The 15737-nt window shown below is 39.4% G+C and overlaps 1 protein-coding gene across 1 annotated transcript in view; it reads left to right on the forward strand.

Moving 5' to 3' along the window:
• COMP (cartilage oligomeric matrix protein) overlaps positions 1 to 15737 on the forward strand; it is a 58265-nt gene that overhangs the window by 684 nt on the left and 41844 nt on the right. The window contains exons 2-3 of the mRNA XM_053465637.1: positions 7901 to 7986; positions 12937 to 12988. Coding sequence (XP_053321612.1) covers positions 7901 to 7986; positions 12937 to 12988 — 138 coding nt within the window. The remainder of the gene's footprint in view (positions 1 to 7900; positions 7987 to 12936; positions 12989 to 15737) is intronic.

Consider the following 15737-nt stretch of genomic DNA (forward strand, 5'->3'; position numbering starts at 1 on the left):
TTCTCACAAAAATGACTACTACTATACAAAATATAAAGTTTAACTTATTCTAGACAACACAGTATTTATTGAGGAAACTACGCATCCCCTCATTCACCACTGACTAATAGGACCAACTATGAGTGATTTCTCTATCCATGGTATTCCACAGCCTAAAGTCCAAACCATAAGCATGGACTCTCACAGTTTCTAAAAGTCTAGCCAGCCAGCCAGGCTCAGTTGTGTTTTCACGAAAGGGAATACTGTGCCTACCAAACATTGGGGAACAGTAACATTTCAAAGCGCAAAAGTTCTGATCTGGTACAACATATGCTTTCTCTAACTCCTTAACTGATTTTCTCTTGCAACGCTTTACAGCTGTGGTGGCCTAACAATATGATTGTCAACTATCCAGATTTTACTTTCATAGTTACATATTTATTTGAATTTAAAAAAAAGAAAAATACACAAATCAATGTATCCAAAATATGACACATATGTTCTCACATCAAAATGTGCACTCTTTTCCCACAAAATATCAACAAACTATACGTGTCTCGTAACAATCATTAAACAACTATGTATAAAGAAGGACCAAGGAAACTCCTATTTAGGGAGAAGAAGTCACCGCAAGCACTGTCATTTGGCCCTCATGTGAACTGAAAGGAGAAAATAGGAGATAGATGATGCAGAAGAAGATGGGGAAGTGGAAGATAGGGAAATGTTAAGAGAGCATGAGAGAGTGAACGAGAATGAAAGTGTGCGTCTGTGTGAATGAATGTGAACCTGTGAATTTTGGACAAAAATTGTGAGCTTTTTACTTAGTTTTCATCCGATTTGTGGGGGGTCTGGGCTCATTTTTGGGGCTTTGCACAAATCCTTGAATTTAACAAAGTTCGGTAAATTTGCAATTTGTACGATTCCGAATGTACAAGTCTATTACTGCTTAACCTTTCATACAGAAATATATTATAAAGCCGTGAGTATCACTCCCTTACTGCATAATTTCATAAAATATCAACACATAAATTAAAATATATAATAAAACACAGTTATCCTCTGACAGATAATAACGTTAAAAATGAAATATTTTAGCTGATGCATGTCCAGATGCATCCATTCTGACAAATGTTCTATTTGGAAATATGTTTTTACATCTATTTCTGTTTTACACAGAAATTCTCCTTGTTTTAGATGCAGCCAATAAAGTAGGCTTGATTAGAGTATATATTAAATAAATGTGAGAGTTTTGGCACCGCACATTTTTTCCATACACACCTTTAAAATGTCCCAACTCTGTGCTTTTAATGTACAAACCCCCCAAAAGCAGTGACACCCACAAAGATTCACAGTTCAGACATTTAACTTCTGCCAACTGCCTCAAACCCCAAATTACATACTGCAGTTGAAATCCAGTTTCCAGTTTGCTTTACATGTTATTGTAAGAAAACCACCCACAGCTGAGCTATAATCATTTTGTCTAATAATGCAAATGTGCTAATGGCAGGTCTTTCAAACATCAAGCTAATAATTATTTCTATTAAACCATGAATTCAATTTAATCTGAATGCTTTCCAGAGACAATGGAATGCTGCTCTTTATGTTTTTGTGCTGCTGGGGGTTACCACCCGTACCCAATATATAGGTTGAAAAGTGACCATCTACACATTGTCACTGTTTAATGACTACGGCTGGCTGATAAAAAATTATTCAGGAGCACAGTGAGGTCACACAATGTTATATAACCCTACAAAAAATTGTGGCTGCTTCTACAGAATGTGCCAGCCCTCCCCTGCCAATAACATATGTACTTTAAATAAAAGAAGCTTAGAGTGTTGAGGGGTAGTAAAGGTTTTTTTTATGTAGTGGTAGGAGATTGGAGCACTTTTTCAAAAATATGTTTTCTTTTTTTTATCTTCTTTCCTTTAGGGATGTCTCTTATACCTCATAACTCTCCTTTTTTCTTTTCTCTTTGTTTGCTTCTGTGCTGATTACATTCTGATCAAAACACACAGCTCCATAAATCTGCATTGCAGATCACAATGGGTGTGATCACCAGCATGGGGAGCAATCAGAGACCCCAGCAGTGTCTGGACAGATCCTCAGGGATCTTACCTCCTGAGACTTTCCGAAGGGATTGGGCATTCATATGGTGACAGTGTACCAGGGATGCTTGCTTCTGCTAAGAGGGAAGGGTGTAGGCTGTCATAATTCATAATGCAGGATCAGCTCAACCCTTCCAGCAGGATCAGCTTACTTGGGTGGCTCTTTCATAATGCAATAAAGTCAGAAAGTTGAAATATTTATCTCACCTGTAAACTCCCTTTCTAGCACCTGATGAGTAGTGTACATGTGTCTAAATGCCATTACTGGTCTTATCCTTAAGATTAAATGATATCAACTAAAGTATATGTGTAAACTCTTCTCATGAATGTGTGGATGGGATGACCAAACACTGGTAATTGGTATGGATGGGTTGTACACTGAATATACTTGCAGACATGCACATTCAGCCTGGTCCATAAATATTTGAATAGTGACATAATTTTCATAATTTTGGCTCTGCACACCATCACAATGGATTTATGACCACATAAGAGAACTGTAGTGGATGATTGCAGAATTATTAAATTGGTGAAGGAAAACCCCTTCACAAAATCTTACCATGTCCACTACACTTTCCAAGAAGTAGGTGTATCATTGTCAAAATCTACAATCAAGAGACGACATCATGAAAGTAAATACAGAGGGTTTTCCACAAGGCACAAAGCACTTGTAAGCCTCAAGAATACAATGTCCAGAAAATTTGGTGTACGGGAGTTACTGGGGTGCAAGAAAGGGTGCCAAAATATAGGATCTGGGAGTTCAGGTTCACATAGAAGACATGGGGAGAAGCAGACAAAGAAAGAAGACAGAAGAACAAGAAGAGGCAATATAAGAAGCAGAGCTGTGGGAAAGGAGACATAGTAACATAGTAACATAGTAGCATAGTTCATAAGGTTGAAAAAAGACCAAAGTCTTTAAAGTGGGGGTGCGGCCTATATTTGGGGTCTAGCGCCCGGGACATGCAGTTCCGGGCGCCGGGCAGGCAGCAGGGTTAGGATACAGATCCCCCGCAGCGGTGCAGGGGACCTGCATCCTACTCTCTGATATGCTGAGACAGCCTCCCCTGCCGGCACTTTCCACGGGGGGAGTGCCGGCACTGGAGGTTGTCTAAGCGCATCGTGCAGACGTTCACCGGCAGCGGCGATGCGCGTAAACAGCCTCTGCTGCCGGCACGTCTGCACAATGTGCTTTAACAATCTCCCTTGCCGGGAATTCCCACGGGGGGAGTCCCGGCAAGGGAGATTGTTAAAGCACATCGTGCAGACGTGCCGGCAGTGGAGGTTGTTTACGCGCATCGCCGCAGCCAGTGAACGTCCGCATGATGCGTTTTACCTCTGCCCCCAAGACTTCCCAGAGCAGACTTCCGGGTGTCTTGCGGGGCCAGCGGGGGACATCTACGCAATACGCGTATACAACTTCCGGTGCCGGCACATCCACTGAGTAAGTCGGGGGGGGCAGAGTGGCAGTATATCTCGGGGGGGGAGGAGGACAGTGGCAGCATATCTCGGGGGGGGAGGACAGTGGCAGCATATCTCGGGGGGACAGTGGCAGCATATCTCGGGGGGGAGTGGCAGCATATCTCGGGGGGGCAGTGGCAGCATATCTCGGGGGGACAGTGGCAGCATATCTCGGGGGGGACAGAGTGGCAGCATATCTCGGGGGGGGCAGAGTGGCAGCATGTCTATTAAAAAAACGTTTTCTTTAAAAAAGCACCAAACTTTTAGGGTGCGGCCTATATACGGGGGCGGCCTATATACGAGCCAATAAGGTATATAACAAAAGTCGCAAAATGATTTCCAAAGTGTATAGGGCTATACTATTAGCTAAGCTTTAGCTAGATGCTGCAAAACTAATAGGATGGCACTTCACAATACTATATAACTATATAAATAGTAAAAAGGTTAAAAATGAAAGCGTTGGCCCCTTAAAAAGTAATGAGGGAGAAGTTATAGACGGGATCAGGAAAAAGCTAATCTATTAAATATATTCTTCTCTGCTGTATTCACAGAGGAAAATGAAATGCCAGGTAATATACAGCAGGATGAGATAAATGCCCCAGTACATGTCGCCTGTCTAACCCAGGAAGAAGTGCAGTGCCGCCTAAAAAAAATCAAAATAGACAAATCACCAGGTCCAGATGGCATTCACCCCCGCGTTCTAAGGGAGTTAAGTAATGTAATAGACAGACCCCTATTTCTAATATTCAAGGACTCTATAGTGACAGGGTCTGTTCCCCAGGACTGGCGCATAGCAAATGTTGTGCCAATATTCAAAAAGGGGACAAAAAGTGACCCGGGGAATTATAGGCCTGTTAGTTTAACTTCTGTTGTATGTAAACTGTTCGAGGGTTTCCTAAGAGATGCTATTTTGGAGAATCTCAATGAAAATAAATGTATGACTCCATATCAGCATGGGTTTACAAGGGATCGGTCCTGTCAAACTAACCTGATCAGCTTTTATGAGGAGGTGAGCTCAAGACTGGATCGGGGTGAATCGCTGGATGTCGTATATCTTGATTTTTCCAAAGCGTTTGATATGGTGCCACATAAAAGGCTGGTACATAAAATGAGAATGCTTGGGCTGGGGGAGAATGTGTGTATATGGGTAAGTAACTGGCTCAGTGATAGGAAACAGAGGGTGGTTATTAATGGTACATACTCTGAGTGGGTGACTGTTACTAGTGGGGTACCACAGGGGTCAGTTTTGGGTCCTATTCTTTTTAATATATTTATTAATGACCTTGTAGAGGGATTGTATAGTAAAGTATCAATCTTTGCAGACGATACTAAGCTCTGTAACGTGGTTAACACAATAGAGGACAGTGCACGATTACAAATGGATCTGCATAGGTTGGAGGCTTGGGCTGGGATGTGGCAGATGAGGTTCAACACAGATAAATGTAAGGTTATGCACATGGGGAAGAAAAATCCAGGCTGGGAATATATATTAAATGGGAAAACACTGGGGACGACTGACATGGAAAAGGACTTAGGCGTCTTGGTTAACAGTAAATTTACCTGTAGCGACCAGTGTCAGGCAGCTGCTGCTAAGGCAAATAAAATCATGGGGTGCATCAAAAGGGGCATAGATGCCCAGGACAAGGAAATAATTCTACCATTGTACAAGTCACTAGTCAGACCACACATGGAATACTGTGTACAGTACTGGACACCAGTGTACAAGAAAGATATAGTGGAGCTGGAGAGGGTTCAAAGACGGGCAACCAGAGTAATAAAGGGAATGGAAGGACTACAGTACCCAGAAAGATTATCAGAATTAGGGTTATTTAGTTTGGAAAAAAGACGGCTTAGGGGGGACTTAATAACTATGTATAAATATATAAGGGGGCAGTACAGAGATCACTCCCAGGACCTATTTATACCCAGGACTGTATCTATAACAAGGGGACATCCTCTATGGCTGGAGGAAAGAAGGTTTCTACACCAGCACAGACGGGGGTTCTTTACAGTAAGAGCGGTGAGACTATGGAACTCTCTGCCAGAGGAAGTGGTAATGCTAAACTCAATAAAAGAGTTTAAAAGGAGCCTGGACGTGTTTCTTGAAAGCAATAATATTACAAGTTATGGATATTAGATTAATAGGGACAGAACGTTGATCCAGGGATTTATTCTGATTGCCATATTTGGAGTCGGGAAGGAATTTTCCCCCTGGTATGGGGCAATTGGCATCTGCTTCATAAGGGTTTTTTGCCTTCCTCTGGATCAACACAGTAGGGACACAATATGTATATAGGTTGAACTTGATGGACTTTGGTCTTTTTTCAACCTTATGAACTATGTTACTATGTTACTAATACAGATGGACAATGACCCCAAAAATACTGAAACAGCAACCAAAGAGCTTTTGAAGGCAAAGAACACGCATTTTACTTGCTAAAGACAAAACTGAAGGTAGAATGACCCACAAAAAACAGCTTAAGACAGCAGTATTAAAGGCATGAAAAGCATTACTATGGAGAAAACCCAGAAATTGATGTCCATGGGTTTCAGACATCAGGCAGTCATTAACTGCAAATGATTTTCAACCAACTATTCTTGAGCCCCTAGAAATGGTGCAACTGTGTATGCTGTAATTTTTAACAGTTTATACCTAAACCCCTTATATTAAAGCTGAAAGTCTTTACTTCAATCATATCTTGATTGATTCATTTCAAATCCATTGTGGTTGCTAGGGTGATCCAGTAGTTTACCGAGGGAGGGCAGAGGGTGTGGTCAGCCCCAAGTGCTACTCATCAGGGCGTGCCACCAGGCCAGCATCGGGTGTTCACCCCTTCAGAGACAGACTACAATGTCTGCCACTAGAGGAGCAGGCTCAGTTAGGTGAGATCAAAAACAGTCTAACCGGCTTAAAATCAGTCAAGGGAGCAGGAGACCTCCAATGCTTCTCCCTTCTGATGCGTACCGGCAACACTGACACAAAGCCCACCGCACCGGAGGGAGACAGAATATGAAGAGCCAAGAGGAAGAACAAATGGGACAAAGTGAAGGAGGAAAAGTGAATTGAAGACAGGAGAGTGAGAAAGCATTAGCAAGTCCGTGAGAGTGATGGGAGTGATTCACAGCTTCCCAGTGCCAACTGTCCCCAGTTTGCCAGCTTACCTTGCTGAGCATCGCACGGTTCCTCCACACAGCCTGTCATTTTGTTGGTTTTGCGCCCATGAAGATTATTGAATGTGTGGGCTCAATTGTTTTTCAGATGGTTGTAAACTGAAATTGATGTCCATCTTAGAACGAATTGTGCCCATCCACTCAATAATTTTCAACGTAAAGCGCCACCCGAGAACTCTCATTTCGGGACAATGCGTTTTCCCATTGCGGGACTGTCCCAGGCAATTTATGGACAATCAGGTCAATAAATATTTGGACATTTTTGTCACTGTCCAAATATTTTTGGACCTGATTGTACATTATACAGTATATCCATGCTCTTCTCAAATCACCACAGGACATGTTTCCTCAATCTTCTCATCCACTCACATTGTTTTAGGGGTTAATTATAATATCTTGACATAAAATCAAACTATTTTTAATAGGATGTGACTCAAAATGTACAGTTTTTATTTTAAAACTCAAATTGAATGGAAAAGTGGTTCTTCTTGAATAATGATGCACAAAAAGATGTATAATGGATGGAAAAGTTCAGAGCAAACCATGCTCTAGAGGAAATGCTTAAATAACCACAGTAACAGCAGAAAAGAGAACTGTAGGAGCAATGCCAGAGTGGCAATTATCTTGATAACTAAATTACAGGTTACATTTGCTGTATAGCGTGAAATTGCTGCCTATTTGAAAGCACTCTCAGTAGATTACCAGCAATATGACATTATGTATTATAACAGTCTGACAAGTGTAGCAAATAGCAGGTGCTGACCTTAGAGTTGATATAAATACTTCTTGTCCATGGTTATACCAGTGGTCCTACAAAAATCTAACACAAAGGTTTGTCTATACCAGGTAGAACCATCAATTATAAAATATTATAACATAAGATAATTCAATATATCATTGACTATACCATTACAGACTTATATGTATATTTGTTGGGGCGAAGAGGGGACAGGCAGGGTCAGAGGCATCAGAGTGTCAGAGGCATGAGTGTCCATGGCATTCATCTCCCTACCTAAGAGCTTTGTTGATATGGCCACCTTCCATATATTTCACCAAAAGCTTTCTATAAAAGTATTTATAGTGTAGGATGTGAAGAAAGCCCTTAATTATGACTTGAAATGAAAAAAGAATGACGTGGATGTTGATGATTAAATATATATTTACAAATTTAATCATTTTTCTTTCAGGAGGAGATGTGGGTCCACAAATTCTATCAGAGATTAAAGAAACCAATCTTGTGTTGAAGGAGGTCCGGAATCTCCTGAAGCAACAGGTAAAACTCATAACTTGCTTTCAATGGAAGTATGTTTCTGTAGGAAATATAATACTAAACTCCAAAATTCTAAAGAGTTTCTAAATCATAATTATTTTTAGGACAAGTGCTTGGTAAAGATAATCACCAAAACCTGCAAGTGCTTCAAGTTTGTCCTAGAGGCTCCAGTGTAACAACTGATCATCAGGCCTCCAGAGCAATACTTGACCCCAGGAGAGGCTTGTTTGGTTGGTACATACTCTAGATCCACACACTCCTTGCTCCTGTTTCACCTGTTTTCTATAATTGTCTGCACATTCAAAGGTAGGCAAGCCGCTGAATGAAACGGGTCCTACCACCTTCAGTTTGGTTCTGTAACCTCCTCACTCCTGTATCCTGATCACACTTCCTGGAAAGGGCAGGCAATAAGTATTTTGACTGTTACTGGTGCGCTTCATGCATGCACTATAGTATATAATTGGAGTTGCTTATAAACAGATTCTAATATAGCATATAGATTATATATAGTATAAAAGGTAATTAACCCCAGCTATTGAGTAATCAGCTGTCAGTTATGCTGGTAAAACTAATTCTAATCCCTGTTACCACACAGTTATCTGGTATTGTAACAACATATTTGCCCCCCACACACACACAAACACACACTAAAAAACCCCCAACCCCCAGCACTCAAAAGGTTAACAGCAGCTCTGCATCCAGAGTCCTCCATTCGTGCTACTCCATAAACTAGTTGTAGACTGTCATTTATTATGAATTGTACGAATTATCTCCGGTAAGGAACTAGAAACAAAACAAACAATAAGATCAATTGTTTCCCAGCAAAGAGCACATTATACACATATAGTTTGCTTATTTGCAATAGAAGAAAGCTAGCTGAAAAATAACAAAATAAATGTGTGACTAGCCATGATAGGCAAAACCTTAATGATTTCAATATATTATATATTATTTATATATACTGAATAAATATATGTCTATATATATATATATATATATATATATATATATATATATATATATATAAATAATAAAACTGTCTGCATACTGCATGGTTATTCATGTCCAGCACTCCAAACATAATGGCCAAAGGGGGCCAAAGAGGGACATAAGATCAGGAGTGGACAAACAGCATCATCTTTTCCCCATTACACTTAAGCCTTTAAGCAATGGCCCAACACCAGAAACCCCACACAAACCCACACATGTATGCTGAGAGGTAGATGATGTGGTTCCCTATGAAGTGCAAGACCTCAGGGCAACTTTATCCACTTTGCACTGTACCCTGCTTTAAAAACTGCCCTATATAGCTAGTATGCACAAAAACCACGCCTGTATGGAACATGCTTGTATGCATGAAGTTTCAATTGTGAATGCCACTAGATACAGTATTTGTTATAAAAAGCACCCATGAGTGTGATCTGTCTTTATATTGGAATGGGAATATTGTCCTCACTGCCAACAGTAGTCTCTTTCATTCATTTTGGCTGAAATTGATGTTTCTTCACTTAGTTAAGAAGAATTCAGGGAAAGTTTGCTCAACTCAGAGTAGAGTTGGCAAACACAATTCGGCACAGTTTGTGAACGTACAATGTTATTCACAATTAACAGATCCTGTAAAGTTCAATATCCAAATCTGGTAATATGCAGTTGCCTGGTGGCAGCCAGCTTCAGTCATTGTAATGAACTAGTATCATAACAGGTTAATCTGTCGACTGAATACGTGTTCATTACCTATGCAGACTGTTGAGACCTTCCTTAATGCTCTTCCATTGCAGAAACCTGTTGTCTTTGGTGAGCAGTCGTATTAGTAAATCAAGCAAATATTCAAGATACTCTTGATATAGTTTAAGTTGGCGTTGAAACAATATTTTCTTATCATTAATAAAGCATCCTGCTTCTGTGTCTACCTATTGAATGTATTCCTCCTGGCAAACACATAACTAAACCCACTTTACATCCTTGAAATCCAGAGATCCAGTACTTTTTTTTCTAGTGGTCATTCATTTATTAAAGGTACAATTTGATTTTGATAACCATTAGTGACCATTCTAATTTGGTCAGAATTGTGCCCACAGTTTGGTTTTCTTCAGCATCCAGACCAAGTGTCCTGCTACTCTATGTTGGCTGCTACCTGCTACTGGCAGGCAGAATTTGTAGGTACTCATCCTGCTTTCTCCCGTACCAGCAGGACTGAACCACATCTGTCTGGTGTGATGAGACTCTGAAGAAGCTGTGTGTTTTATACAGAAACGCTTTCATCAGCTTTATGGTCAGGTCTTAACATAATTACAGAAGGAAAGTTTAGTTGAAGATAAAATTAATTGACTATTATTAAAGATTAGTTGACAACAATAGAGCACTTAGCATAACATTTTTTGTTTACTAAAATTTTCCGCCACGTATATTTTTGTTCTTCAATAACATAGACACAGCATCTTTATAAAAGCAAAAATAGCAATTAGCTTGGTACAGTAGAGGAAATTGATGAGGAAGAGAAACATTGATTCCTGAGAAAAGAAATTGAGGCATTACTGAAAGAAAAGAAATACACTTTATTTACATGTATACATACACAATAGGGCATTTGGACATTAAACCCGTGCAACTGGGTTCACTAAAGAATTTAGTCAGACAGAAACTGCCACATGGCACCTCAATATCTGGAGCTGACGACACCCTGGAAATTGGAATCCACACAGAGTAGGGTATGAAACGTCAGCTTACAAGACTGATCTTTTTAAAACAAGCCCCCAATCCATTGTTTCAAGATAATGAAGGAGCTTCTGAGAGGAACGAATACCCACTTCTAAGACACAGGTATAAACAAAAATCCTTGGCAGGAACCCACTATAGGCAAATGTGTCTTGGCCACATATCCTGAGCAAATATTTGTTTGATGATATGCCAGTTAATAAATATTAAGTTAAACCAATCATTTTAACAACTGGAAATTTCAGACACAAAAAAGTCAACATAGTTACGCTTCCAGGAATGTATGAAAGGAGAATATGAGGTAAATGTGACTCATCATTACATTTCCATATTTTCTGGAGAACATTGTTCACTCCGGACGATTAGTGGCCAGAGTGGGGGTCTTTGGCATCTGGAACCATTCATTATGTATTACCGTAATTTATTAGAAATCTTCTGGTCCAAATGCCACTGTCCATGAATACGTAATTGTTTCCTACGTGCCAACAGCAGCATCCAGCGTGATATAGAGAATACTCATCTACTCCTAATACTCCTTATAGGTTGTAAGCTTACAAGAGCAGGGCCCTCTCTAGTTATTTTCTTATGTTTTCTCATCATTGTTTTTTGTTTCATGTAATTGTTAATGTTACCATTAACAGCTATAGTGCTGCCCCCCCAAAGAGAATAATAATTCTGGAAGATAGAAAAAAAGAATGTATTACCACTGTAAGAGGCACAAGAACTTAAATGGGTTCTGAGCTCTAGATAGAAACATACCTGGGAGCTTTAAAAAAACAAAAACTCTTCAAATATTAACCATTCAAGCATTTGTGGTAACCATGTATGCCATAGGTGGTTGGCAAAGCAGACCCCAGGAACCAACCACATATCTCACATGTCGTGGCACTAGTCCCCTTTGGTTTGTTGACATACTTGTGGACGTTTTAATATTTTTTTTACCTTTTTTTAGCATGTTTTGGAATTTGTTATGTGTGCCTATTTTGTGTAGTGTCATCTACATGGGCTGCATGTGCAATCTGCATCAATGCATATATGTATCTGTCAGGAACCACAAAAAAAACAAAACAAAAACGTAAGCAAGAAGCGTGGTCTAATAGAATGCAAGCCAAAACGGGTAGTCAGACGAGCCAGGATCAGGATAAAAGATGTCAATATAGCCAGGAACATAATCAGGAACTGGAGAAAGGAAGCCAGGCCAGGAAGCCAGGCCAGGATCATACACAGAGAAACCAAAGTCTAATGGAGAGGCCACAAAGTACTCAGAGACCAAGCAAGGGCAGCCAAATAGCAAGAGCACAGCAAGGAAGGGGCAATGATTAACAGGTATCCGTGGAGACAGAGAAGGAAAGGCTGTTAATTAGTCATTAGCTGAGGTGTTCCTGTACTGAGCAGAGATGCAAGTAGTTGAGCGTGGGAAGGGTGAGAACCCTGAGAGTATCCAACAGATACATATACACATGTATGCCTAGATGTATTTATCAGTTGACTAAATTTTCCAGGGATGGTGGAAGCTTTAATGGAAAATATTTTGCTTCCATTACTTAATTATTTGGTTTGTAATATATAAGGAAGAAATATAGGAAAGTTACATTTTTATAATGTGATCAGATGCATGGTTTCCCTTAAACTAGGTATATTTAAATACTTTAACTTGTCCTGAAAAGTTTCCGTATGTGTGAGCGGTTTATATGGTTGTCAGCTGAATCTACCTATAGGAGAACTACAAAACATGCCTTGGTCTCCCACAGTAAGTAAAATGTGCCCTGACCACTAGCAATCAAAGGTTAACAGTCCATCACAAAGACAATATTTTTTGCTAATGGTAGTAACCAAATAGTACTAATAATGGTTCATATGAAAACAATTCAGTCTTTACCTTCCAACCAATCATGAAGTCACCTGTATTTATACTGGAATTTCCACACTGATATACAAGTGAGAAAAGCAGCAACTGGATGCTACAGTATCATTAAACATTTGCAAAATAGCAAGAAGTTATCTTTACATATGTGACCAAAAGAATCTGCCTTTTCACCCTGAGATTGATTCTGTATAGAAACATTGATTCCTATGTAGAAACCCTGAAAGTTCCCGGATTTTATTTTATATTTTGTGTTCACATACACCACCATTGTTGAAGGTGGTCAAGAGATACATTAATAACCATACTGCTGGTTAAATATTGGCGAGGCTGTAGCTCTGCACTCAGATTTAATGTTTTCTTTGAATTTTCAGGTTAAAGAAATAACATTTTTGAAAAATACCGTCATGGAATGTGATGCTTGTGGTAAGTGGTGTCATTCACTGAGTGTATCAGTGTTACTGTTTAACTTTAATCCCTGAAATTCTGTGAGGAATATGCATCCCCCCCCATAAATTCCATGAACCACACATGACCTCTCAATCTATATGGGAACATAGTTGGTTAGGGTAGATACCTTATCTATAACTGATGTTTCAGCGGTATTGTAGCAGTGATGAACAGTTTTCACCAGAATTTATTTGGCATATTTTTTTATTCTGAAGTCATTTTTTTATTGAGTTTTCAAATAAGTGATTTTTAATTTGACATAATTCAATAATTCTTCTATAATGACATATGATCAATGAAAGACTAACTCATGCATATTTATAATTCCGAGTCAGAATGATATAAAGTAATCTCTTTTCATATATCATGTAATGTCTTGGTACTTCTGTGTTGTCTCAATATCATGAAACAGATAGACTGGCATTTGTGACATCACATTATGTTGACATAAGCTTCCAAATGATATTTGTCTAGTCTGGGCCCAATTCAGTTTATCTGGCCATTGTGTATGTATGTTTTTCATTCATTATAAACTCCCCTCACATAAAAGGGAAAAGTCAAAGTTGTTGAAAATAATGTATCTAGAAAATGTGCAAAAGTGCAGCAGGAAGTGAAAGCAAACAGGAAACTGAACAGGAAATGTAATGGTGTGCCCAGAGCTGATGCATGTCTGGAATTTAGGTCTCCTTTGGGCATGCAACCAATCCATAATGACAAGTTATATTTATCCTTTCCCTCCGCTGCACAGCCATAGCTTCTCTTCCACTGCAAGAGATGCCAAGACAAAGTAGTATATACCAATCAGCCAAAATGTACCTGCCAAATAAAAAGACAGAAAACAAGTTCCATTCTTTTTACACCCATACAAACAGTGCCAGAAGAGACATACGAAGAATGGCTTAAAGAAAAAAAGTCCTGGTACAAAAATTGACTCAAGGGAAATAATGAAACGATTTACAGGAATAAGTTCAATGTTAACAAGTACAAGTATTTTCACAAGGTCTTGCAAAAATGATACCTTATTAAATGAATACAAAGAATGTTATGTTTATATCCAAATGCACTACCCACTCACAGCCTCACCAAAGAAGAATGTGTATTAAAGTACTTTAACATGCATTCTTTAACAATGTAAAATAATCACTTAGATTAGGGAGAGTCAATGGTGCACTAAGGTGCCTTGGTTGTATGGAAGCCAGGTGCCTTATGTTATGTGACCCTGCGGTAGTAGGGTGACAGCTGCTCACATGGTGAGTGCAAGCTTCAGTGAAGACAGGCATCCATGGTCAAAGAGAGAGAGAGGACAAAAGGAAAAGGGAGGGTGTGTATGTGGTGGTAGATGAGTGTGTGCTAGTGTATTTTGTTGTATGATGTTACCATGTGTGCAAGCATGTGTGTTAGCATGAGTGTGTGTTACTGTATGGCAGTAGTGTATATCTGTTAATGTATGTTGTTAGAATGCATGTAAGCCTGTGGGAGTGTATGCTGTTAGCATTTGGTGTTAGATTGAGGGGGTGTTAAATGTGCGCATGTTTTACTTCACAGGGGAACTGCAAAGAAATACTGTACACAGGCACCACTAACCCCTCGCTCACCCCTGATAAATGTAATGTGAAAAAGAAAAGTGAAATGTGTGAAAAAGAAAGTACACCCTCTTTGAATTCTATCGTTTTACATATCAGGACATAATAACAACCTATTCCTAAGAAGGTCTAAAAATTAGGTAAATACAACCTTTAGATGAACATTTGTTGACATGTCATAATTGACAATTGTTGCTGCCCACCAAGGGTCATAAGGCCATTTCCAAACAATTTAAAGTCCATCGTTTTACAATGAGAATATTTAAAAGTGGAAAACATTCAAGACAGTTGCCAATCTTCCCAGGAGTGGAAATCCCAGAAAATTCAACCAAAGGTCAAACCATGCAATGCTCAGAGAAATTGAAAAACAAACATCTCAGGCTCTACAGGCCTCAGTTAGCGTTTTAAAAGTCAAAGTTCATGAGAGTACAATTGGAAAAGGACTGAACAAATATGGTTTGTTTGGAAGGGTTACAAGGAGAAAGCCTTTTCTCACTAAAAAGAACATGGCAGAACAGCTTAGGTTTGCAAAGTTACAATTAAAGTGGAGATGTTTGGCCATAATACACAACGCCATGTTTGTTGAAAACTAAACACAGCATATCAGTACAAACACCTCATACCAACTGTCAAGCACGGTGTTGGATGGGTGATGATTTGGGCTTGTTTTGCAGTGATAGGATCTGGGAACCTTGCAGTCATTGAGTCGTCCGTGAACTCCTCTGTATAACAAAGTATTCTAGAGTCAAATTTGAGGCCATCTGTCCGACAGCTGAAGCTTGACCAAAATTAGGTCATACAACAGAACAATGACCCCAAGCACACCAACAAGTGTACAACAGAATGGCTGCAAAAAAGAATCAAGCTTTAATGGCCCAATAAAAGTCCAAACCTCAACCTGATTGACATGCTGTGGCAGGACCTTAAGAGAGCTTTGCATAAACAAATGCCTGCAAACCGCAAAGAAGAGTAGGCCAAAAGTTTATTTATTTTTGTTGCATAAATCAGGACATAGTCTAATATGTCATGTGTTGTTGTTGTTCATCTGATATTGTATTTACATATATTTTAGACCTGCTAAGCAACAGATGGTTGTTATTATGTCCTGATAAGTAAAACTATAGAATTCAAACATTCAAAGA

Source organism: Spea bombifrons, chromosome 1 (genome assembly GCF_027358695.1).
Source record: "Spea bombifrons isolate aSpeBom1 chromosome 1, aSpeBom1.2.pri, whole genome shotgun sequence".
Classification (NCBI taxonomy): Eukaryota; Metazoa; Chordata; class Amphibia; order Anura; family Pelobatidae; genus Spea; species Spea bombifrons.